The sequence below is a fragment of the Barbus barbus genome (genome assembly GCF_936440315.1).
Source record: "Barbus barbus genome assembly, chromosome: 14".
Classification (NCBI taxonomy): Eukaryota; Metazoa; Chordata; class Actinopteri; order Cypriniformes; family Cyprinidae; genus Barbus; species Barbus barbus.
The window spans coordinates 3168878-3196181 of record NC_136742.1 but is presented as its reverse complement, the minus strand read 5'-3'; the positions used below and the strand labels follow the sequence as shown (position 1 = coordinate 3196181).

Below are 27304 nucleotides of genomic sequence, written 5' to 3'. Positions count from 1 at the left end.
TGCCTGCTCCTTGCAAGTGCTCTCCTGCCTCTCCGCTGGTTCCGTCCAGCTCTCCTGCGTCTCCGCTGGTTCCGCCCAGCTCTGCGCTGACTGAGCGCCCCAAAGAATACGCTCCTCCAGAGCGCCCTCAAGTGCCCGCCCCTCCAGAGCGCCCCACAGAACCCACTCCTCCTCAATGGCTCCCAGAGGGGAACTTCCCCAAGAATTTTTTTTTTGGGGGGCCATATAGTCACGGCCTGTGTGGCCAGGCCAAGGGCCAAGGCCACGGAGCTCCCTGATCCGCCATGGCCTCCCGAGTCTCCAGTCCCGCCATGGCCTCCCGAGTCTCCAGTCCCGCCATGGCCTCCCGAGTCTCCTGATCCGCCCTGGAGGCTTCCCTTGTCTCCTCCCTGTCCTGGCCCTGCTCCAGCTTCCCGGGCGACCACACCCCCCCCCCTACCCGATGTGACTGTTATGGTGCAGGACGCACCTTCCGGGAGGGGGGCGATATCTGTCACGGTTTGGTTTCTGCCTAGTTTCTTTTTTGTCCTTATTTGGCATTTCCTGTCCTAGTTTAGTTAATTATCATTCAGTTCACCTGTCTTATGTTAATTATCTCGTTTGCTCCTTTGTTCCCTGTTCTTTATAACCCTTGAGTTCCTTAGTCTGGTTTGTCGTGTCTTAAAGTTATGTGATTATTATATGGATGTATAGTTTTCTTGTATTCTGAATCCCTTGACTGATTAAAGGTCTGTTTTCCATTCACCCACTGTCTCCCGTATCTCTTGGAGGAGCGTTCATAACAGCTACTGAGTGATTCAGCATTTTTGAGTCAATGATTCAGTGGTCCATTCACAAAGACAGGCACTTGCTTCATTTTTGAATGAATCAGCCGTCTGAACGAAACGTTTGACTCAATGCCTCATTCATTAAGACAGTCACTTGCTGCCACCTATCGGTGGTTTATTTTTATATTTAAAAGTAGGCCTACCTTTACTTTGCATTTTTTCCCAACATTTCATTTTTGGATATAAAAAAAAAATGATTTAAAACGCCAAGCTGATAACCTTATTTATGCTGCTATAACTGTGCAGTGTAAATGCATTCATGCTATATGTCAGCTTCATTAAATTGTCTGTGTAAATGCATCTAAATGCCACTTCAGCTGCTTCGGTTTCTTCTGCAGTGGAAAGATCGGTTTTGTTAATACTGATTTCATTGGACTGGTAACAGCTGTATAGTGTCTTATTATATTAAGTGAAGTTATCAATAAAATGTAAGAATTTGATATGCAAAGATAGAGATGATGTATGCATTTAATACGGTTAGGGAAAAATGGCCTTTAAATAGACGGGGGAAAAAATCAATTTAAATAAATTTTAGTATGCAGTAACTTTAATCATATAAAACGTAATTTCCCAATAACAAAATTATGGCCAGTGAAAATGCTAGTAGTGGCTAGTAATTTTGGAAAACCACTAGAAACAGTGGCTGGTGAGCAAAAAAGTTAATGTCAAGCCCTGATGGTGTCTGCATAAATATTGGGCAGCATAATTGTTTTCAACATTGATAATAATCAGAAATATTTCTTGAGCAGCAAATCAGCATCTTAGAATGATTTCTGAAGGATCACGTGACACTGAAGACTGCAGTAATGATGCAGTACTGTATATCTGTTCACACCTGCATGAACCATACATTCATGATAGTCACTTTGTTTATGGAAATATTCTGTCTCACAGGAAAGCTGTGGCAGGTGCTGAGTTATCGCTCTTCTAAACGCATCTCATAATATTAATTTCCCTGCTGTTACTGGGTGTTAATATTTCTGAAAGCCACGCTGAAGTGAACGTACCAGATGCCAGAGAAAACAAGTAATTTTAATTGCATGAAACTTAAAAAACCCTTTATAAATTTAATAAAGCATACTATCTTTCTACTCATAACAAATGGTTTGTATTTTGAGGTTTATTTAGTTTAAAGCTATGGTCTATGATTTCAAAGATTGTTCATTATTAATAACCTCGTTTAGATGCTGGTTATGGTTCTACAGTACAATCCTAATAATATGAAGAGAAAAAAGAATGAAAAAAATCCATTCACTCTATTGGGTGTACACCCGCAGAGAAATTGACCAATGTAAGCTGTCCGGCCGGACAGCTTACATTGGTTAACTGCTCTCATCCAATCCCCTGCTCCACTCGCGTCTCCACCCACCGCACCCCACCCCGCCCCATCCTGCGACATGAAATTTCGCGCGAAAGTAGGCAGCATCAACTCAGCAATGGAGAAAAACCAACAAACAGACAGCAGCAAGCGGCCCCTGCTCGCCCCAACAGTCAAGGTTGGAAGAAAGAGAAAGTCAATTGAGGAAAGAGCAGAGATTAAAAAAAAAATGTGAAGAACGCCAGACTCAAAGCCGAATCAATATAGGGTCCACCATTGCCCGTTGGAGGAAGCTTCAGAGAAACCTTGGACTTAAAACCGACGCTGACATGGCTGACTTTTTGTTGAGCAGGTAAGCATTTATTTATACTTTTATGGTGTGGTGTATTACATAAATAGCTTTTTATCAGTCTGACAACATGATCATGCTACCGGTCGGCATTGGAATGTTAGCCGTTCAGCATCGCCTATCACGGGTCAAAGTAATTATATTTCTTGAAGTGCTTGACTATTTCAGTAGGCCTAACGTTAGCGGTTTTCTGTTCGAGCCGATAGAACATTGCATGTGTTGCTAATCTTGCGTGTGCGTGACCTCAAACGTGTGCCTCTGAGCTATTTTCCATGTTTACTCCTGCTTGACTGAGTGACGTTGTTCAGGTTGTTTCCCGGTGGGAGGGATCAAGTAGCACAGAGGGGAGGGGTGTGCGTGTGGAGGGGCGGGATGAGTTTTTTAAAAATTCTGGCTTTCTCGACTGATTTTCAACATCGTAGACTACAGCTTTAAGCGGCAGCAAACAGAACTGCAAAAATAATTAGTTTTCCAAACTGCACAGACTAAGTTTTTTGTCTTGTTTTCTCAAGATTACAAATATTTTATTTTATGTCTACTGGATTCTGTATGTTTGGAACCTATTTTATTCACAATCGAATTTGATGCCACTAATACACACATTTCATGCTTTACAAAATGTTGTTGCTTATAAAGGGACAATGAAATGCAGCGGACCGACAGAAACACAGAGACGTCATGGATCTGTATGCGATTGTGGGTGACTGGCTGTTGTATCAGTAAGTAATGATTGTCACGGAACTGAGGCGGAAGCAAAGATGCAGGTGAAGTTATATTTAATAGTCAGATTACACAGCACAATACAGACAACAGTCTCTCGGATGATGTCGTGGCGCAGGGACCAGATGAACAGCGTGCAGGTGGAGAGTGTCGGTGATGAATCCAGTGCAGGTGAAGAGTGTCGGGGATGAATCCAGTGCAGGTGATGATCCGGGTGGGACGAAGACTTCTGACACACTTGAACACGAACAGGAAGACAAAGGTACACGAAGAAACACTGACTGGGGCACATCCAACACATCCAGGAACATTCAACGATCTGACAAGGGAGAGAAGATTTAGTGAGGCTTTATAGCTGAGTGAATTGGCAGCAGCTGGTGTGGGAATTGAGATCAGCTGGCGCGCTGATCACGGAGCGAGGGACACGCCCACTCGCACACAATACACAGACAATGATACACAAGACATGAAGGAGGCAGTAGATTAATATACCGTGACAGTACCCTCCCTCCTAGGAACGCCTCCTGGCGTCCCCAGACTCCCTTACCTGTCGATTGTAATCATCGATAAGGGAGTGATCCAGAATGTCTCTAGCAGGCACCCAACTTCTCTCCTCCGGACCGTAACCTTCCCAGTCCACCAAGTACTGGAATCCGCGTCCCCTCCGCCTAGAGTCCAGAATACGATCGACCGAATAAGCAGGTTCCCCTTCTACGAGTCGCGGCGGTGGGGGAACCGGGGCTGGCGGATTAATGCGGGAATAAAAAACGGGTTTAATTTTGGACACATGGAAGACGGGATGAATTCTCCTGTACACTGGAGGAAGATTGAGGCGAACTGCCACCGGACTAATGATTTTAGTGACAGCAAACGGGCCAATGAATTTGGGAGCAAGTTTATTAGAAACGGAGCGGAGAGGAATGTTCTTGGTAGAAAGCCACACTTTGGAACCGACGACATATACGGGAGGTCTAGACCGGTGGCGATCGGCCTTGGCCTTGGTGCGCGCTCCCACTTGGAGTAGAGTCTCGCGGGCTCTAGTCCAAGTGCGATGACACCTCTGGACAAAGGCGTGAGCGGAGGGGACCGCGACCTCGGATTCCAGACTAGGAAAAATTGGTGGCTGGTAACCTATACTACCTTCAAACGGAGATAGGCCCGTAGATGACACTGGCAACGAATTGTGGGCGTACTCCACCATTGACAGTTGTTGGCTCCATGAGGAAGGATTCTTGGAGACCAGACATCGCAACGTTCTCTCCAAATCCTGGTTGGCTCTCTCGGTTTGACCATTGCTCTGGGGATGAAACCCTGAGGACAGACTAACAGTAGCACCCAGCAATTTACAAAACTCTCGCCAAAATTTGGACACAAATTGGGGACCTCTGTCGGAAACCACGTCCGTCGGGAGGCCATGTAACCGAAAGACGTGGTCAACGACTGTTACCGCTGTCTCCTTGGCTGAGGGTAATTTGGGCAAGGGAATAAAGTGGGCCGCCTTCGAGAATCGGTCCACCACGGTCAAAACTACCGTGTTACCCTGAGAGGGTGGGAGGGCGGTGACAAAATCTAGAGCGATATGGGACCAGGGTCTCGAAGGGACCGGCAGCGGTTGAAGGAGCCCATCTGGGGGTCTATTGGAAGTCTTACCAGTGGCACAAACTGAGCAAGCCAAAACAAAACTGTGAACATCGCGAGCCATAAGTGGCCACCAAAATCGTTGCTTGACTAAAGATGTAGTGCGACTGACTCCTGGATGACAAGCCACACTGGAACAATGACCCCACTGAATAACGTCGGACCGTAATCCCTCTGGCACAAATAACCGGTTCGGTGGGCAACCGACCGGAGGCGTTACCCCTTGCAAGGCCGTCTTGACCTTCGATTCGACCTCCCATGTGAGTGCGGAGATGATAAGGGTCTCCGGAAAAATACACTCGGGAGTAGACGGGCGATCGGAACGGTCAAAAATGCGTGATAAAGAATCGGGCTTGATGTTCTTGGAGCCCGGGCGGTACGAGAGAGTGAAGTCAAAACGTCCGAAAAAAAGTGCCCACCGAGCCTGCCTAGAGTTCAATCTTTTGGCAGTTTTAATGTATTCTAAATTCTTGTGATCGGTCCATACGATGAAAGGTACCCCCGACCCTTCCAACCAGTGGCGCCATTCTTCCAATGCTAGCTTGACTGCCAACAACTCTCTGTTACCAATGTCATAATTACTCTCGGCAGGGGACAAACGGTGGGACAAAAACGCGCATGGATGCATTCTGTCGTCTGCCGGAGAGCGCTGGGATAGCACTGCACCTACCCCCACCTCTGACGCATCGACCTCCACCACGAACTGACGTGATGGATCAGGGGTAATTAAGATGGGGGCTGAAACAAAGCGGTCCTTCAGTTTGGCAAACGCAGCCTCAGCTGCGTTTGACCACCTGAACGTAGTTCTGGGGGAGGTCAAGGCGGTCAGAGGAGAGGCTAGTTGGCTGAAATTGCGAATAAACCGCCGGTAAAAATTGGCGAACCCCAGAAACCTCTGCAGGGCCTTGCGGGAGTCTGGGCTTGGCCAATCCACCACAGCCTTAACCTTGTCAGGGTCCATGCGCACTCCCTCAGACGACACAATGTACCCTAGGAAAGGAACCGACTGTGCATGAAAAGCGCATTTCTCCGCCTTGACAAAAAGCCCATTCTCTAACAGCCTCTGAAGCACTCGTCGAACGTGCTGCACGTGCTCCTGGAGAGAAGAAGAAAAAATCAATATGTCATCCAGGTAAACATATATGAATTGATCGACCATATCTCGCAGCACGTCGTTGACGAGTGCCTGGAAGACTGCCGGGGAGTTGGACAGCCCGAAGGGCATGACCAAGTATTCAAAGTGCCCCCTGGGGGTGTTAAAAGCAGTCTTCCATTCGTCCCCCCTCCTGATGCGGACCAAATGATAAGCGTTATGTAAGTCCAATTTAGTGAAGATCGACGCTCCCTGCAACCTCTCGAAAGCTGAAGACATCAGCGGCAAAGGATAGGTATTCTTTACCGTGATGCTGTTCAACCCTCGGTAGTCAATGCAAGGTCGCAGTGATCCGTCCTTCTTCCCCACAAAAAAGAACCCCGCCCCCGCGGGAGAAGAGGAGGGCCGGATGAACCCCGCTGCTAGAGAATCAGAAATATATTTCTCCATAACCTCTCTCTCTGGAACAGAAATTGAATATAATTTGCCCTTAGGCGGAGACGTACCTGGCAATAACTCTATGGCACAGTCATAGGGACGATGTGGAGGGAGAGAAGCAGCACGAGACTTACTGAACACCTCCTTCAGGTCTAGATACTCCGTGGGCACGTTAGACAAATCCCCTGCCTCCTCCTGCAAAGTGGAAACAGAAACAGACGGACAAGCAGACACAAGACAAGACTCATGACATTTAGTGCTCCATTCCGATACAGATTTCTGCTGCCAATCTATCCTGGGGTTGTGCTTGGTAAGCCAGGGGTGTCCTAAAACAATGGGTGCCAGGGGGGAGTCCAGAATGTAGAATGAGATGATTTCAGTGTGATTGCCAGATACAATGAGTGTGATGGGTCCAGTGGTGAAGGAAATGGTAGGCAAGGTTTGGCCATTGAGGGCGTGGACTGAGATGGTATGAGTGAGGGGTAGGAGGGGAACCTGAATCCGGAGAGCAAACTTGTGGTCCATAAAATTACCTTCTGCCCCAGAGTCCAATAGTGCTTGACCGTCGTGAGTGTGTGCTGTCCACCTTAGTCTTACCGGGAGGAGTGTAGATGTAAATGAGGTCTTTTCAGCGGAAATCCCACCCGACAGTAGCCTCAGATTCACTGCCGGGCTTGGCCTTTTACTGGGCAGTTGTATGCGAAATGTCCCGCCGTACCACAGTAAAGGCAAAGGCCCTGGGACCTCCGCCTCTCCTTCTCCTCCCGAGACAGCCGAGCTCGCCCGACCTGCATGGGCTCGGGATCGTAGACGGGGCTGACCACGTCCCTGTCACTGGCTCTGAGTGTCGGCGTCTCCTCCGGAAATCGAGTAGGAACCCTCCGCCGTTCAACTCGCGAGAGTCGGGAGTCCACCCGAAGAGCCAGTTCGATCAGCCCATTCAGGGTGGTGGGTAAATCCAGCATATAGATCTCCCTCTGGACGCGGTCAGCCAGCCCATGCAGGAACATATCCCACTGCGCCTCCTCGTTCCACTGACACTCTGCCGCCAAGGTCCGGAACTCGATGGAGTAATCCGCTACCGATCTCTCCCCTTGTCTCAGATCCGCGAGGATCCGGGCCGCCTCCTTTCCCGCGGCCGCGCGGTCAAAGACTCCTTTCATCTCGGCGGAGAGTGTCTGAAACGAGGTACAGCATGGATCCTGGTTCTCCCACACCGCCGTTCCCCATAGTGCTGCTCTCCCAGTCAGAAGGGTGAGCACGAACGCCACCCTGCTCTGTTCGTTGGCGTAGGTCCTAGGCTGCAGAGCAAAATGCATAGAACAATGCGTAAGAAATGCTCTGCAATAGTTCGGCTCACCACTATACCTTTCCGGAGCTGGTAGGCGGGGCTCTGGCTGGGAGACGCTCTCTGGTGGTATGAGGGGAGCTGGCGGTGTGGGTGGCGCAGCAGAGATTTGCAGATGTTCCATTTTCTGGGTGAGCTCGGACACCTGCGCCATAAGAGCATGAATCGCCAGCCCGGACTCCTTCATGCTCTTCTCCTGGGCATCCATCCGAGAGACGCTGGCTCTGAGGAAGTCCTCCAGAGGCGAGGATGATCCGCCTGCTGCTTCCATTCTCTGGTCAGATCGTTCTGTCACGGAACTGAGGCGGAAGCAAAGATGCAGGTGAAGTTATATTTAATAGTCAGATTACACAGCACAATACAGACAACAGTCTCTCGGATGATGTCGTGGCGCAGGGACCAGATGAACAGCGTGCAGGTGGAGAGTGTCGGTGATGAATCCAGTGCAGGTGAAGAGTGTCGGGGATGAATCCAGTGCAGGTGATGATCCGGGTGGGACGAAGACTTCTGACACACTTGAACACGAACAGGAAGACAAAGGTACACGAAGAAACACTGACTGGGGCACATCCAACACATCCAGGAACATTCAACGATCTGACAAGGGAGAGAAGATTTAGTGAGGCTTTATAGCTGAGTGAATTGGCAGCAGCTGGTGTGGGAATTGAGATCAGCTGGCGCGCTGATCACGGAGCGAGGGACACGCCCACTCGCACACAATACACAGACAATGATACACAAGACATGAAGGAGGCAGTAGATTAATATACCGTGACAATGATGTCTTCTAATTATTCTGAGACGCTTGAGTTTCTATGAGCCTTAATGAGGGTATGTTGCTATGGGAACAGCAACCATAAGGTTTCTGTAATTCACTCAACAATACTGTAATCTCAAAATTGCTGTCATTTATTCATTCACTAGAATTCACTTCAACAAATGTGAAGTCTTTCCATTGTAAAACTGCAGGCCTCAATGTTGAAAAGCAAAGCAAAAAATAATACTTACTTTTATGTTAACATTGACATAATATCACTGAATGCAGACACTAGTCATGCCTGTACAATAATGTAAAAACAAATGCGTATCTAGCATATTACACATACTGAAATGAAATACAGTCAGTGTGACATAGCGTAGGCAAAACTTCAGGAATAGTTCACCCAAAAAATGAAAATTCTGTTTGATTTCGTAACCCTCATGCCATTCCAAGCTTTTATGCATTTTTGTAAATGCATTTTGTTTATGCATGATTGCAAAGCGCTTTGGGTGTACAGCGATACACAATAATGCGCTATATACACTCACCTAAAGGATTATTAGGAACACCATACTAATACTGTGCTTGACCCCCTTTCGCCTTCAGAACTGCCTTAATTCTACGTGGCATTGATTCAACAAGGTGCTGAAAGCATTCTTTAGAAATGTTGGCCCATATTGATAGGATAGCATCTTGCAGTTGATGGAGATTTGTGGGATGCACATCCAGGGCACGAAGCTCCCGTTCCACCACATCCCAAAGATGCACTATTGGGTTGAGATCTGGTGACTGTGGGGGGCCATTTTAGTACAGTGAACTCATTGTCATGTTCAAGAAACCAATTTGAAATGATTCGAGCTTTGTGACATGGTGCATTATCCTGCTGGAAGTAGCCATCAGAGGATGGGTACATGGTGGTCATAAAGGGATGGACATGGTCAGAAACAATGCTCAGGTAGGCCGTGGCATTTAAACGATGCCCAATTGGCACTAAGGGGCCTAAAGTGTGCCAAGAAAACATCCCCCACACCATTACACCACCACCACCAGCCTGCACAGTGGTAACAAGGCATGATGGATCCATGTTCTCATTCTGTTTACGCCAAATTCTGACTCTACCATCTGAATGTCTCAACAGAAATCGAGACTCATCAGACCAGGCAACATTTTTCCAGTCTTCAACCATCCAATTTTGGTGAGCTCGTGCAAATTGTAGCCTCTTTTTCCTATTTGTAGTGGAGATGAGTGGTACCCGGTGGGGTCTTCTGCTGTTGTAGCCTATCCGCCTCAAGGTTGTGCGTGTTGTGGCTTCACAAATGCTTTGCTGCATACCTCGGTTGTAACGAGTGGTTATTTCAGTCAAAGTTGCTCTTCTATCAGCTTGAATCAGTCGGCCCATTCTCCTCTGACCTCTAGCATCAACAAGGCATTTTCGCCCACAGGACTGCCGCATACTGGATGTTTTTCCCTTTTCACACCATTCTTTGTAAACCCTAGAAATGGTTGTGCGTGAAAATCCCAGTAACTGAGCAGATTGTGAAATACTCAGACCGGCCCGTCTGGCACCAACAACCATGCCACGCTCAAAATTGCTTAAATCACCTTTCTTTCCCATTCTGACATTCAGTTTGGAGTTCAGGAGATTGTCTTGACCAGGACCACACCCCTAAATGCATTGAAGCAACTGCCATGTGATTGGTTGATTAGATAATTGCATTAATGAGAAATTGAACAGGTGTTCCTAATAATCCTTTAGGTGAGTGTAAATGCATAATTCATTCATTTATTTTCTTCTTCTGAACACAAAAATAGACAGTAGTAGATTATTATTTTTTAATTTTTTAAAACCTGCCCCTAATCTTACCCATATGCAACTACAACATGAACACACACGCGCGCGCACACAAAAGGTTGGGTTAAGTTTGTAGTTTCTACCAAAATAACTGCCTCTGTTAGAAGAATAGTTCAACCAAAAATAACAATTCTGTAATTATTTACTCACCTTTATATAAACCATTTGCTGTTATATTTTCTGAGAAAAACAAACATCACTTTTCCATATAACTACAGCTGAAAGTTAAATGCTGGAGCTTGACATAGTTAATGTCAACTTCTGCTGTATGAAAAAGAGCCGCATGAAAAAAAATAAAACAATAAAAATACTAACATAGAATAAAAATGTTTAGATTAGGTGCGCGGGGTGGTGATGGCGCAGTGGATAAGACACATGCCTTTGGTGTGAGAGACCCGGGTTCGAATCCACTGTGAGACACCAATGTGTCCCTGAGCAAGACACTTCACCCCTAGTTGCTCCAGAGGCGTGCGACCTCTGACATATATAGCAATTGTAAGTCGCTTTGGATAAAAGCGTCAGCTAAATGTAAATGTAAATGTGCGCATATTCACTATCAACTTAAGAGTTTTTACCTCAATAAACCCCTCATTTGCTGCTTATTAATAGTTAATAAGTTAGTTAAGTTTAGGCATGGTGTCGGATTAAAGGATCTAAAATATGTTCATGCAGAATAAGACATTAATATGTTCTTTATAAATACTAATAAATAGCTAATATGGGAGTAATATCCATGCTAATAAGAAACTACACTGCCCTACAAAGGCAAAACACCTTAACTCGCTAGAGTGTGAAACTGAGAAAAATAAAGTTTTTTACTTGTCCAGCCAAATTAATTATAGGTAGGACACTGGAAATTTTGCAATTAGATGTTTTAGTAATGAAAATTATCTACATTAAAAAATTGTGAGCTCAAACTTGATTTTTACCCTTATTTTAAAGTTAATGTACTCTGCCTTTGCATTATCTGCAAAAAGTGAGAAGTCACACCAAGGCAAAAGGCAGTAACTTCCACGTTATCAATATTTGATTGCTGATCACCATTTACAAAATCGTTATAGTAACACCTGTATAAAATCTACTGATCATGGGCTCTCTCATATTGGCTATTGCATACAGTAATGTGACTGTATTATTTATTTATGTATTTATTTTTTGACAGTAACAAGCAGATTAAAAGTTAAACATGAGTGAGTGGATACCATTTTGCAAGCAATTTATTTGCTATGCTCAGTAACGTATAAAAATAGCATAATTGCTTATATTTACTTGAATGAAATAGCCTAACCTAAAAGAACAATTTGTGGATTTATGTGAACGCCAGGAACCAGGCATGCTCAGAAATGCGTGGGAATTAAACATCTCCGACGACGTTCAGTGCTATGGATTGATTTTATCGGGTTACAAGAAAAGGTTGGATATGGATTTAATTGCGAACTGTTAGGGTACTGATTTTATGATTGATCAGGCTACATGCAATGGCATTCAAGTACACACGCATCCAACTAGAAGTGACAGCCTGGTTAATAATCTGCATTACAAAAAGGGGGAAAAAAAGCTTTAAAGGTTATTCACGATTATGTATTGCTGCCAAGGTGTCTAGTCTTTACAGTGCTTTGTTATATGGAGCTGTTTGGTAGATCGCGATCTAATTCGTTTGTCTACACCGAAATTAAAATGCAGCAGACTTTAATGGACAGTAAAAAAAAAAGGCAGAGAACACCAAGCCGGCACCGTAACTTCCTTTTGACACACGGCTAAACAAAGGCAGAACGCCGTAACTCAATTTGAGTGTTGAGTTACCCCCCCAAACAAAGTGAAAGAGCCATTACTGGTGTTATACGGTGTTCTGCCTTGGTTTCTCCGGGGTTTTTCGAAGTTACAGTTGAGACAACCCATTATTTTCTCATTAAAACAACGAAACTGACTCAAGATACTTATGCACATGATAAAGGATGTCTTGAATGTCCCAAAAATATCAATAACTAAATTTTGACAAAAAAGCGATGTTACGGTCTGCTACCTTTGCCCGGCAGTACAGTGTTCCCTAACCAAAATATTTACCAGTGAAGTTAGGTAAATAATGACAGAATTTTCATTCAACTCTCCCTTAAACACTCTTACACAAGTTTTGTTCTAAGGGCAGTAAAAAATATATATATTTTTTAAATAAATACAAAAGCACTGAATATCCTGCTGTTCCTGTTAAATAACATTTATAATTCATGTTGACCAAGTCAGCTGTTGAGCACTGTAACATTGTCTATTTCTCTTATATACAACTAGGTTAATGACGAAGTATGTTATTGATCGACACACACCAGGGATTGATGGGATTACATAACAGTGCAGAGACAATCCGTGTGTGACACTTTCCACTGGATTCAATCCATATCAGTCTCAGTCCGTGTGCTGATGCTTTTGACGAATGTTAACACCAGCTTAACAATGCACAAGTACTTTAGTTTAGTTAAGATACAGTCCATGGATCAGGTATGTAAACAGAACTGATTTACTGGAAAAGACACAGGAAAAAAAAGAGCCTGCTACAGTCTAAATCCAACTTTATTTTCTTCTTACTTTGTCAAATAGTTCCTTACATAAAATACATTTGCATACATTGTTGTAAACGTAGCCAATGATTTAAATAAGATAAAACGCTTCCCCGCAAAATGCAGAATATAATTTTTGATAATTTAGATGCTTTTATCCGTCTTTTCTGTGTAGTGCATAATATTGCATGTCCGTAAATCAACTGTACCTAATCAAATATGGAGATTTCCATTTCAAATGAGCAATTCATTTTACTTTAATAAAAGTAATCACTGACAAATATTTCTTTAATTTTACATTTGAACAATAATGGTTTTCCTTGTCAGAGAGTCCCCACAGTCACCGCAGTCTTCACCAACGACACTCACCAGATCCCAATCCCCTGATTTCTGATCACCGCCTCCTGTCAGCACTAATCAGCAGCACTATATCACTGTACTCCTCCCGTTCACTCACTGTCTGGTCTCAAACATTCTATGTTGACTAACCTGACCCACTTACCTTTTGTCTACCTACCAGTTGCCCCAGTGGTCCTATCCCCGTTCTCCATCGCTCCTGTGCTCCACGCTCCACTGTTACCTCCAGATCCCCTGGATAAAGAAACAAGTACATTAACACTCAGATAAGACCCAAGAGACTTTCCCATTCCCCACCTGCTTACCCGGACTTATTGATCATCTCATTCCCCTCTGCTGCTTTTCAATAAACCTGTTGTTTGTTTTGGACTTACCTCTGTGTTCCGTGTCTATCTGCTGACAGAAGCCAGAACCGACGACTGGAGATGGAGTTCCCGAACCCCGCCGCTGCGGATCCCCACGTCTCGCCACAGGGCTGTGCCTCTACTGCATAGTTCTGGGGCACTTCATTCGGGTGTGCCCCTCTCGCCTCCCACGCCCTGCGGTGAGTACCCTCCAATTGGAGCCTGCTATCTCTACCCTACCACTGCTAACGGTACAACTGCTCACCCCACGTCATTTCAGTACCCGCCCTCGAGGACTCGGGATCCTCAGGCAATTTCATCTCACAAGCCCTCCTAAAACAGCTTGATTTACCCCGCCAGAGACAGGCCGAGCTGAAGATCGAGACCATACAGGGAAAACCGCTCGGGCGTGGGCACATCAAGTTCTGGTTAGTAAACTGAAGCTCCAAGTTCATTCCACCCTAGTGGAGAGCCCCGAATCTCGTGAGGTTCCAACGATCCCATCTGACTACCTGGCGTTCCAGGATGTGTTCAGCAAACAGGCAGCCACTAAGTTACTACCGCACCGGCCATGGGATTGTGCCATCGACCTGCTGCCTGGAGCTATACTCCCCAAGGGTCGAGTATACCCTCTGTCCATCCCGGAGCGCAAGGTGATGGAGGATTACATCAAGGAGGCTCTACAACAACAGTTCATTTGCCCTTCCACCTCTGCGGTGGCCTTGAGCTTCTTCTTCGTGGGCAAGAAGGACGGAGGCTTGCGGCCCTGCATCGACTACCGGACCCTCAATGATCACACTGTCAAGCTCTCTTATCCTCTTCTCCTGGTCCCGGCCGCCCTCGAGAAACTCCGTGGGGCCCGCATCTTCTCGAAGCCGAACCTGTGGAGCGCCTATAATATGAAGGTAAATTTTGTACAAAACAACTGAGCGTCCGTGACAGCAGAATTTCTAGTTGTAGAGAATAGCCACAAGTGTATCAGTAAATTTGAAGCCACAGACAAAAGTCGCAAACTTGTAGATTTTTTTTCTCTCTCCCACAAACACAACACAATAGTTACACCTTCTCGGATCCTTCATTGCAGATACACAAATCCTATTCTACGAATCACAAATCAAGAAACTCGTACTCTCACATGTTTTGCTATTATTGCTGCAGTGAATATGGTGCAAAACGCATTCACACACCTGCATAAAAAATTTGAAGTCCCGGACGAATTTTGTACATCCACAGATCAGTATCTGAATTCTTGCAATGAGATTTGCACACTTGTAAAATGTTTTCTTACATATATATATTTTGTTTTCCTCAGATGCTTTTTCAAGCACAAACACAAGTACATAAGGACAACTGCTTGAATCTGCTGCTACGAGTCTTAATGCTGTTTTTCACTTGCAAATTACTAGTTTCGCGCACTCTCCCTTTTGCACCACATATCTGTGTGACAAATGGAGCAAAAATGTTTTGTGCATCTGTAGAGGCAACGGCGAGCACTCTTCAGAGATCAGAGGATATCGGCCAATCAGAAGAGCTACACTGGTTTTTGTTATTTTTTTATAGTTGTTCATTTTTTTTATGTTCAAGTTTGTGGATCTTGTCGTCTGCAACGTCAGGGGTGTATTTTGGAGCCATCATTACGGTGAATACATCAGCTGGTAAGTTAAGTTATAAGGTCAGTTTACCGAATCAATCAGGGAATTAATCAGGGAAGCAAAATAATTCTACATTGCCTTTTTATCGCAGGTTATGTCAGATGTTACATAACAGCGCAGTTATGTACATCTTTTTTATTTTATTTTCAGGTTTTAGTCTATTGGTAATGTCACCTGCAAAGGAGGTGTAATGGAGTCTTTTCTTGTGATTGAATCATAGAGGTGGTAACAACAGGTGAGTAAGCTGTTATATATTAGCCGAATTAGACCAAGTATCAATTAGACTGGCTGCTGCTCAATTACCCACAGAATGGGTTGTATAGGAACGGACTAGCAATATATAGGAAGTTTGGCTAACAAATATTATGAATTTTGTTTATTTTAATATAACCTGTAAGTTCTGTTATTGTAATAAACTGACCATAAACTACAATAACACTAACAGGATTGTGACTCTGTTACAGGAGATTGGTCCAAGCTCAAACAGGGATGCTGACTATGAGGGGCAGAATAATCAAATGGCCAGCCAATTTTATTGAAATTAGGTAACCCAAAATACATTTGATTTTACATTATATTTACATTCCTGCATTTGCCAGATGCTTTAATCCAAAGCAACATGTGCTGCATTAGGTACACATTTTATTGCGTTAAGCTACCCAAACAGTATTTTCAATTACTGGTAACAACCGAATTAAACTAGTTAAAGGTTTTTTGTTTTTTTAAATCGTTATCCATTCCCTGGGAATCAACCCCATTATTTCAGCAATATAACACAAAAAAAGGAAATAAACTGAACAGTACTAATATTGACAATACAGGAATAATATTTTAAATGAGAATACAGTAATAATATATCCAGCTACTGAAAAATTTACAGCAATCTCTACAGTGTAGTTTAGGTGCCTATCCGTTGGCACCCGGACGAGCAGGGGGTAATAATAAAATAATAATAAAAGCTGCGAGCATCTTCCGGAGCGGACAGCAGCAAATACCAATAAAAGTACATTTTCTTTCTTTTTATGAAATCATTCACTGTTATACTGTACATTTGTTTATAATTTAAAAAATATATTAACAAATATATTTAATCATCTTGTAAATGACATTCATAATTATGTAATTAACGGGTTTATCTTTTATGAAGCCTCTTTGTGAGTTGAAGCAGGGATGGGCAAACTTGGTACTGGAGGGCACTGTCCTGCAGTTTAGCTTTAACCCTAATCAAGGGTTAAACTCTGACCTTGGGCCACAGTTTGTCTCCTGTGTCTGGAAGGCATTCTTCAAACTCCTTGATGTCACCGGCAGTCTCTCCTCAGGGTATCACCCCCAGACTAACGGCCAGACTGAGCGGAAGATTCAGGAGATATCTCCGGGCCTACTGTCATGACAACCAGCACAGCTGGAACCGCTTCCTCCCGTGGGCCGAGTACGCACAAAATTCCCTCAAGCAAACCACCACCGGCCTCACCCCTTTCCAGTGCATACTCGGCTACCAACCCCCGCTGTTTCACTGGACAGAAGAGCCCTCCGACATTCCAGCTGTCGACCACTGTTTCCGAGTGAAAGAATTTGGGACTCAGCTCATGTCCAACTCAAGCAGGCAGTGCGGAGACACAAGACCTATGCAGATGCTGTTGGTCTGTCACCCCCGTCTATCGTCCTGGAGATAAGGTCTGGCTCTCCACCCGGGATCTGCATCTCCGCCTGCCCTGCCGGAAGCTGAATCCCCGCTATATCAGTCCCTTTACCATCGAGAGGCAGATCAATGAGGTCACCTTCCGTCTCCAACTCCATGCACGGTATCGTATCCATCCAGCATTCCATGTCTCACTCCTCAAGCCTGTCTCTCCCTCTGTCACAGAACCTGACGAGCCTGCAGTACCTCCTCCTCCCGATATCGTCGAGGAGCCCCTAGTCTACAGGGTGCAGAACATCTTGGACTCTCGGCGACGGGGTGGTCGCCTGGAATATCTTATTGACTGGGAGGGATACGGGCCGGAGGAAAGATCCTGGGTGACTGGGGACGATGTGCTGGATCCCTCTCTCCTGGCTGAGTTTCACAAGAACCACCCTGACCATACCGCACCCAGAGGCCGTGGCCGACCCCGTTGCCGTAATAGGGCGTCAGGAGCCGCCCCTGGAGGAGGGGGTACTGTCAGAGTCACTGCAGTCTCCACCAACGACACTCACCAGATCTCAATCCCCTGATATCTTATCACCACCACCTGTCAGCACTAATCAGCAGCACTATATCCCTGCACTCCTCCTGTTCACTCACTGTCTGGTCTCAAACTTTCTGTGTTGACTAACCTGACCCACTTTCCTTTTGTCTACCTACCAGTTGCTCCTGTGTTCCTATCCCCGTTCTCCATCGCTCTTGTGCTCCACCGTCTCCATGCTCCGCTGTTCCCTCTGGATCCCCTGGATAAAGAAACAAGGACATTAACACTCAGATAAGCCCCAAGAGACTTTCCCATTCCCCGCCTGCTTACCCGGACTTTCTGCTCATCTTATTCCCCTCTGCTGCTTTTCAATAAACCTGTTGTTTGTATTGCACTTACCTCTGTGTCCCGTGTCTATCTGCTGACAATCCGATTATCAGTGTGTGTTTTGCCTCTGTGTTCTGCACCACCCCTGGCAACCACAGCCTTTTCACTAACAAGAAGGCAGAGCGTCATAATAACGACACCAGGGAACGATAATTTCATTGCAGAAGAAGGGATTTAAACCCTACACACAGGAAGAGAAGCAGAGAACACTCTCCACAGAAAAGTAACATTTCTTTTTATGTTTATGTTTCCATCACAGAGACAAATTCACTGCTCTCTGGTTGCAGTTGCAATTTACTCTCCGACCAGCTAGCTTAATAATGCATCACAATAACGCAATATGGTTCTTTAAAAAGTCATGTTCACACAGAACAAGATACTGAGGTGTAGAGAGCCTTTTCACAGACTGATGACAGCTCTCCAGAATAACAGTAAATCTAGCCAATTCCACTTATATTTTCACATTGCAAAAATGAATCTGCATTTATAACACTATGCTTTGTGTTACACCCCAGCATCAAAACACAAAAAGCTTGTTAACGCCTTCTCTCTTCTGATTGCTATAATTCATTCTCATTCGAAAAATCACAGCAATGCATAGATTTAGATGTGTTTTTATTTATTTTTTACTGTTGGAATAAATGGGAATGGAAAAATATATTAACTTTGGCCTCTCATTTACTTCTTTAGATATTTACCCTGCTACAACCAACAAACATGAAAAATGTTAACTGTTAAAAAGGCACAGGTGTCCTAAATGTCCTAAAAAATTGATAACATTTTGGAAGAAATAGTACAGCACCTTAAATCTTCAATCTGCTGTCTTGACACACATCCTTTTTCAAAAATGTGCTTAACTGTTTAGAAGCTGATCTCTTAGAAGTGGTGAATGCCTCACTTCTTACTGGGACTTTTCCAAACTCCCTTAAAACTGCAGTTGTTAAGCCCTTTCTGAAAAAGCGCAATCTTGATAACACCATGTTGAGCAACTATAGACCCATATCAAATCTTCCTTTCATAGGTAAGATTATTGAAAAGGTAGTTTTTAATCAGCTGAACAACTACTTAAACTCAAATGGATACCTGGACCATTTTCAATCTGGTTTCCGAGCACATCACAGCACAGAGACAGCACTCATTAAGATAATAAATGATATTCGCTTCAATTCTGATTCTGGCAAAATATCAGTGCTGGTACTACTAGATCTTAGTGCTGCGTTTGACACGGTCGATCATAATATACTTCTAGAGAGACTGGAAAACTGGGTCGGGCTTTCTGGGATGGCACTCAAATGGTTCAGGTCATACTTAGAAGGGAGAGGTTACTATGTGAGTATAGGAGAGCATAAGTCTAAGTGGACGGCCATGACATGTGGAGTCCCACAAGGCTCAATTCTTGCACCGCTCTTGTTTTGCCTGTATATGCTCCCACTAAGTCAGATAATGAGGAAAAACCAAATTGCCTATCACAGCTATGCTGATGATACCCAGATTTACCTAGCCTTATCTCCAAATGACTACAGCCCCATTGACTCCCTCTGCCAATGCATTGATGAAATTAACAGTTGGATGTGCCAGAACTTTCTTCGGTTAAACAAGGAGAAAACTGAAGTCATTGCATTTGGAAACAAAGATGAAGTTCTCAAGGTGAATGCATACTTTGACTCTAGGGGTCAAACAACTAAAAATCAAGTCAGAAATCTTGGGGTGATTCTGGAGACAGATCAGTAGTCATGTCAAAGCAGTAACTAAATCAGCATACTATCATCTCAAAAACATTGCAAGAATTAGATGTTTTATTTCCAATCAAGACTTGGAGAAACTTGTTCATGCCTTTATCACCAGCAGGGTGGATTACTGTAATGGTCTCCTCACCGGCCTTCCCAAGAAGACCATTAGACAGCTGCAGCTCATCCAGAACGCTGCTGCCAGGATTCTGACAAGAACCAGAAAATCTGAGCATATCACACCAGTCCTCAGGTCCTTACACTGGCTTCCAGTTACATTTAGGATTGATTTTAAAGTGCTTTTACTCGTTTATAAGTCACTCAATGGCCCAGGACCTAAATATATTGCTGATATGCTCACTGAATATAAACCGAACAGACCACTCCGATCATTAGGATCGAGTCAGTTAGAAATACCAAGGGTTCACACAAAACAAGGGGAGTCTGCTTTTAGCTATTATGCAGCCCGCACTTGGAACCAGCTTCCAGAAGAGATCAGATGTGCTAAAACATTAGCCACATTTAAATCCAGACTCAAAACTCATCTGTTTAACTGTGCATTTGTTGAATGAGCATTGTGCTATATGTCCGAACTGACTGCAATGAATTTTAAGTATAATAATTTTCTTTAAATTTTTTTAATCAATTTCTATATCATTTTAAAATTCCTTGTTTTTATTAATTTTATTTCCATGTTTTTATTGATTTGTAATGTCTATTTCACTTTCTTTTATGTAAAGCACTTTGAATTACCACTGTGTATGAAACCTAAATCTTGCCTAAATATTTTGCTAATAATTATGGGAATTAAACATCACTTTGCAGCCAAAATCTATTGAACTGGCCACTGTCATTGTTATTTTCTGGTATGAAGCATCTCCGGCTGCCTTCACACTGTCAACCAATTCCACATAGCTGTTGTTGTATGGAAAATATCTGCATTCAACTTTTTTTTTTTTACAAAAAAATACCAGCATATGGGTTTGTAAAGGAATGAAGTTAAATAACAAAAATGACTTTAGTTCTTTAACATTTGGTAACACTACACAAGTTTTGTCTGAGGACAATAGAAATTCATGCTTCCAAAATGCAAAAGAACATTCTGCTGCTCCTGTTACAAAACATTTATAATTCATATTGTCAAGTCTTAAGTGAATGTAAATAAGCAGGGGAAAAAAACAGATATGTGTCGGAAGACCGGACCAGTGCATCATGCCTTCATGCCATCATGCAGTGTAAATGCATTCTCTGTGTCTGTACTCACCAGATCTCTGTGCAGGACCCAGTTGGCATGCAGGTAATGGATGCCGTCTAAGATTTGGTAAAGCAGAGACTTCACCATCCCCCTCGGTAGCTGCATGGGTTTCTTGTTGGCCTTTGATGCTCGATGAAATTTTATGATGTGCTACAACATAAGAACGGGTAAAAGTTGCGTGAACATTGTGTGTATGCATTATATAAATCTCTTTCCTCTAGTTTTTTTGCTGCTAAGGGCACGCACTACCAAATTAAGATCTGTAACATTCCATCTCTGCTGACCTTTTCAACTTTTTCAGGCGGCAACCATCAGAGCACAGAAACAATACTAATCACACAGAGGACTCTGCAGAAGTGCCAAGGTCAATAAGGGCCAGGTTTACTAAACAGGGCATATTAGCATGAGAGCGCAATCCCATAACAGCACAGATGGGATTTGGAAGTTCTACGGGTGATTTACTGACAACGCACAAAATAAAGAACACAGACGCAGCCGATTCAGTTCCATAATGACCATCGCAATCCACCAAGAGCAGCACAAACAAGCAGAGCCCATGATAATCAGGTGCATGCAATCTACTAACAAATGCAAATGGTGGATGCTTTTTTTGGGCGGTAAATAATGGCTTATAATACCAGTAAACAGACTAAAATCATGTTGCATCATTCAAGGCAGCAGCTATTTGCACTAAGTGCATTTTCTGCTATTTATACTAACTTGTTGCAAATAGTGGCAATTATCTGCACTTCAGTATTGTAGTACATTATAAAACAGTATGCAAAATGATCATTCAATTCAAATTATTAAATGGATGCCACCTTACTGGTACAATAAAGCCCACCCTACACCTACCCTAACATTACCCGATACTTTCTTTTCAACTTTTTGATTATTTCCTTCATTTTTATTGAAAAGAAATGCCTTTATGATGTGATACAAGATTTGAAAAGAGAGAAAAAAAAAGTTTGGCAAAAGGCGGGTTCGAACCTGCGATCACATCAAAAATACCATGGTACACACTTTACCATCTGCGCCCCTGGAGCTGATGACTCAGAGCCGTTTTTTATAATGTTGATTAACCCAATCATAAATTGGTGGGCAGAGTTAGTGTAAATAGTCTCTGCCAACAAGGTGGGCTATTTGCACTAAGTGTAAATAGACACTCCATTCATTTAAATATTCTCCTCCTATTAATTTTGTTTCTGAAAAGGAAACACTTACAAATGCATATACAGGAAGATCAGCCGCAAAAATGACTTGTGTCCACACTTTTTGCTGCATGTCTTAAATCATAAAATGTAAATCCTGACAGTAGTTTTTTAACACCAAAAGGTTTGCGCTGGAGAAGCTGTTAGTAAATCTGGCCCCAAGTCTCTTAATATATCAGATAATTTGATCTTTTTACATGGCAAGGTTTGTTCAGACTGTGAAATGTGATGTACCTCACCACAAAACATTTATGAATGAATAGTTGAAAAAAGTACTTTCGAAAATACATTTTAAAAAATTTATTAATTTAACAATTTAAAAATGTGTTTTAAACATTAATGATAGATTAAAAAACATAATGATAGCTGAGCCATTCACACTTAACACGTTTTAGCTTTAAAATACACAATACGTGCAAATGGCAGAACTGCAATGATGATTGCAATGAAGAAAACAAAGCCAGGGTCTTGAAATACAAAGATTTGAAGATTTATTTTTGATTTATCTTTTATTTATTTAGTAGGATCGGAAAAGGATCACAAGCTCAAACTCAGATGGTACAGTCACCACGAGGCTATCAGCTCCAACAATGTTTGAATTCCTTTAACTTGACACAGCATCTTCTTAACTTAGCAAGACTCCCACCTAACGCATGTTTACAAAAAGAAAAATCAGCTACAACGCAGCAGAGTGGAACAGAAAATGTTTTCTGTGTGAAGCACTCCTAAGATGTATTCAAGGTATCAAGCTCTTGAAAATTTAAGAAATATTAAAATCAAAAATGCAAGGTCTGTCACCGTTTTCTTTGAAACTTTATGAATTTCTTTCTTCTGTAAACACAAAACGTCGAGAAAAAAAAAAAGTGAGTGCATGTGCACGTGTACTCACCCACAGGTCATGCTCAGCATAGTCAAACAGGAGCCAGACTTTGCGGTCACTGTGAGAGAGAAATACTTTCTGCAGGGCGATGACATTCGGATGCTTTAACTCTCTCAGCAACTGCAGAAAGACAGAGAGACATATTCGTCTGTTCCTTCACCTGTTCATTTTCCAAATGTCACATACATGTAAAGGCATTTACATCAGGGAATGCAGAATCACACAGTGAAGGAAATCCATGCATAATATTCTCTGAAATGCTTACATACGTCCACATATCCTATTTTGAAAATGTATAAATAGATTTTATAAATAGATTATATTTTCTTTCCAGCCAATGTTGCCTTGAAGTCTTTAATAATTGAATGCAACACTGCCTGCACTGTTCGCTCAAGTTACAAAAAAACTGCACACCACTGCATGAAACAAAATGAATTTGCACTTCTGCCAGTGCTGTGATGACGGCATTTTTGCCATGCACATATGACAACTAAACATTTGCCAGTTCATCACAAAAATAAACACTTACAAACAGTGAGCAATGTTAACTCTTGGTTGTTTTTATGCACTTTATACATGAAGAGGCACTTTGTTATTATACACTATTATACACACAGTAGTAAACAAAAGCCCATGTGAACATTTCACGGGAACTAGGAGCGGCTTTAGTTCTAGGAAGTCCTTTTGGGGGAACTAAATTATCTCCTACTTCAGACTAGGGTGAATGTATCAGTGATGTAAGTATACGCTGATTGGCCAAATGCATAAGAAACACTGGCTACCTGGCATTTTTAAAAAGCCGCGTAAAAATATTTACTCCACTAACATAACATAGAAAACAGTGATAATAACGGCCTGCAGAATTGTGTGCTTTTCTCTGCCTCGATGATATGCAACACCGCAAGTTGTCACAGGAGATTTAGTCAGATTTCCGTGCTCTTTTAATCAGAGCAGAGTCTTCATAGGTTCCCCTGATTCATTCTCCTGATCCGCCGGCTCTCCTTTGCCCTCCAGCTCCACCGCCGCAGCCACGGTCTTCTGTCGACCAAGATACATCCTGGTCTTCAGACTTGTGGGCACAACCTGGAACATTCGACCCTCCAGCTCCACCTCAGGGCTTTGTTTCACAGCTCCAACTTGGCTTATTGATCCCTTGGGTGAACAATTCACGTCCAACTCATGTCAGGTCTAACTTTCAAATATGGGTGGTGATGGCGCAGTGGATAAGACACATGCCTTTGGTGTGAGAGACCCGGGTTCGAATCCACTGTGAGACACCAGTGTGTCCCTGAGCAAGACACTTAACCCCTAGTTGCTCCAGAGGCGTGCGACCTCTGACATATATAGCAATTGTAAGTCGCTTTGGATAAAAGCGTCAGCTAAATGAATAAATGTAAATGTAAATATAAGTTGGCACAACTACTGAAGTAGAGAAAATAAAAAAAATATTTGCAGTTAGTTGCTTTATTTACTCAAGTTTCTTTTTTTTTTTTTTTTTACAAAAAACTACTTAAGGGGGCAATATGTGTTAAATGTGATCTGATAGCTATACTGCTGAATTTATTCAAATGTATTTTTACACTTAATACAACTAATAAAACTAGAAAACACATTAAATGTTGAAAACATACTAACAGGCAACTGCATGCAGCTCAATATAGCTACAAAATGGACCTACAATTAAGAAACCAAAGTCCAAATAACAATTCCCAACTGATACTTGCCAACTTCAACACCTTTCACCCAGCTCTGGGACAACATGAATATTGTTTTGCCTTTCCAACAAAATAAAACAGAGGTCAGATATTCAGAAAGCGAGTTTGATGGTAAAAACATAAGTCCAAACAGGTAGACAGACAGTACGTGACCTGTAAATCAGCAACACACTACACAAAGAATCGCTTGGATTTAAACAATTCAGACACAATTCAATGGACAAATTGTCTGCAAGCAGCGCAACAACAATGCTCAGTGCCGTGACTCAATGTGGCCCTCTGAGACCTCTATACCCATGACGTTTCAACCTCAACAACAATGTTGTTATGCAGTTGTTTTCAATCTCTGGAAAGACCTGGGCCAATTGTGCTGCTACGGAATCAATTCTGTGTTAAGGTACTTTGAGGATCTTGGCATGCAGAGTTGTAGTAAAGCGAATATTGTTATTGTGTTTGAGGCTCGGACCCGGCACATTGTGTTGGATTAATGCTAACTGAGTGTTAGAAAAAATGTTGTAAGTACTTATTATTAAAATTAAATGCTGTTTGTGCTACAGACATGAATGATGGCAATTATGTGGATTGCTGAAGAGATGTGTAATATTACTTTTCTATCAAATAAAAATAGGTTTAACCTAGCAGATCATGAAACAGTGAAGGACAGAGCCAAGCCATATCTAGATACCAGAATAAAGACTTGATGATGGTTTCTTTTTACTTAGGCCAAAAATTAACTACCCATTACACCCAATAGCACCCATAATAGCAACCACCCAAACACCCAAGCAATGCGGTAGCATGACCTAGCACTCTTCACATTTTATTCAGAAAATGTATTTTATTTTAGACGAAGATTAAAGATACAGCAGTAATGATCTATATCAAACTATTCTCAGACGGAATTTTAATATACCTTGAACATTTAATTAATAATACTAATTAAAAATAATAAAATGTTGCAAGAAAAATGCTAATACAAATTTAGGATTGAATTTAAAATGTAAATTAATTTTTACATTGCAACATACACGAAAAATATGCACTTCGGGCACATAGTAAAAAAGGGAGAAATTATGCACAGGGACATTGTTATGAAAGGCAAATCCTCCGGGTGACATAGCTTTAAGATTTGCCCTCGCTGGAATTAAGGGGCCAGACTGTTAAGCAAAGGAAATGTTGACACTTAACGAAAAAAAAAAAAAAAAAAAAAGAGTTATGTATTTTATGAAAAGTTATTTTATTATTTTATATAACACGTGCTTAAAAATGATTTCCTTAAAGGAATTGGTTGTATTCGTAGGATTTATTTATCTATTTATGTATGTATTTTATTTTTTTGTATGATTTAAATATAGTGAATAGTGCACTTTTCATACTCTAGATTTAATTCTGTCACATGGAATTGATGTTAGTGGTGTTGAAATTCTGCAGCAAAGCGATGATATCTCAGATCATTATCTAGTCTTGTGTAAACTCTATATAGCTAAAACTGTAAATTCTACACCTTGTTACAAGTATGGTCGAACCATCACTTCTACCACAAAAGACTGCTTTGTAAGTAATCTTCCTGATTTATCTCAATTCCTCAGCATATCCAACAGCGCAGAACAACTTGATGATGTAACAGAAACTATTGACTCTCACTTTTCTAGCACTTTAGATACAGTTGTTCCTTTACGCTTAAGGAAGATCGTCGGCGGAGGCCGGGACACCTGGATGAGCCCCGGGGACATATCCCCAGTGAAGACCTCGACTTAAATACAATAAAACTAAAAGAAAATAAAATAACTAAAAATATAATACTGTTATTGTTAGAAACTGCAACAATATAAAATAGAAATAAATACATTTATACTTTTTTTTAAACTAAATTTTTATTAAAACAATACGTAAACAATAAATAAGCAATAATAAATAAAGGTGACTTAACTTTTATTTAAAATCTTGGCATGTCATTACGTGACATTTCAATGACCATAGAAACTGTAAAACTTTGAAGACAATGATCACATCTTCATTTCAGAAGATATGAAACATGTTTTATTTACGGTATTTTGAACGTTTCATTTTACAAACATTCAGGGAATAAAAAGTTCCTGCGAATAGAGAATCAACCATACAGATATTTTTTCTGGGTTTTGTTTTTGGTCTGTAAAACTGCTGTGGCTGTTCAACATGATGCTGCTGAACCTGTTTCAAGATCAGTCTGTTCAAATATTACCACACCTTAAAGGTCTTTTCAAAACAAACGGATTAGGACCAAGAGAAAGACGAACAGTGGTGCTGACGTCCCTCGCATTTGAAAGTGAAGATCGCCACCCACGATTCAGAGAACAGCTCAGACGGAAGAGAAAATATGAAGCACCGCCCATGCATTGGCTGGTAGGCGGGCATGTGTTTGTGGGGTGAAGACCATGCAAAGCACTTAACTCCAATACAAATAAGCACAAATATTTATGGGCCATTTATTAGTGGTGTTTGCTGAGGCACAGAATCTCATCCTTTAATCCATAACAACCTCTTTGCAAAGCTGTGACAAATCCACAAAACAACCCACACTGAAATGAACGCATTTTACTCTTTACTCTTCTGTTTTTTGTTTTTTTAGCAATAGTAGTGTTCATCCTACTTCCTCCGGTTTACTACATGAATGTTACATAATCTTCATTCAGTTTCCTCAATGTGTTATTATGGGCAAAAAGAAAAAAAAGCAGCA

At 42.4% G+C, this 27304-nt stretch overlaps 2 protein-coding genes across 3 annotated transcripts in view; both read right to left on the bottom strand.

The window, feature by feature from the left end:
- cdk19 (cyclin dependent kinase 19) overlaps positions 1–27304 on the bottom strand; it is a 68263-nt gene that overhangs the window by 31599 nt on the left and 9360 nt on the right. For both annotated transcript variants that reach the window (XM_079433087.1, XM_079433088.1), the window contains exons 3-4: positions 22883–22993; positions 20792–20932 (exon numbers count right to left, since the gene is read on the bottom strand). In XM_079433087.1, coding sequence (XP_079289213.1) covers positions 20792–20932; positions 22883–22993 — 252 coding nt within the window. The remainder of the gene's footprint in view (positions 1–20791; positions 20933–22882; positions 22994–27304) is intronic.
- On the bottom strand, positions 3228–8090 carry LOC306880670 (uncharacterized protein; the record flags this gene model as incomplete). The annotated part of the gene is made up of 3 exons (XM_079434363.1): positions 7219–8090; positions 3762–4384; positions 3228–3533 (listed from the first exon to the last, which is right to left on the bottom strand). The coding sequence occupies exons 1-3, from the start codon at positions 8000–8002 to the stop codon at positions 3228–3230; spliced, it is 1713 nt and encodes a 570-aa protein (XP_079290489.1). The 5' UTR covers positions 8003–8090.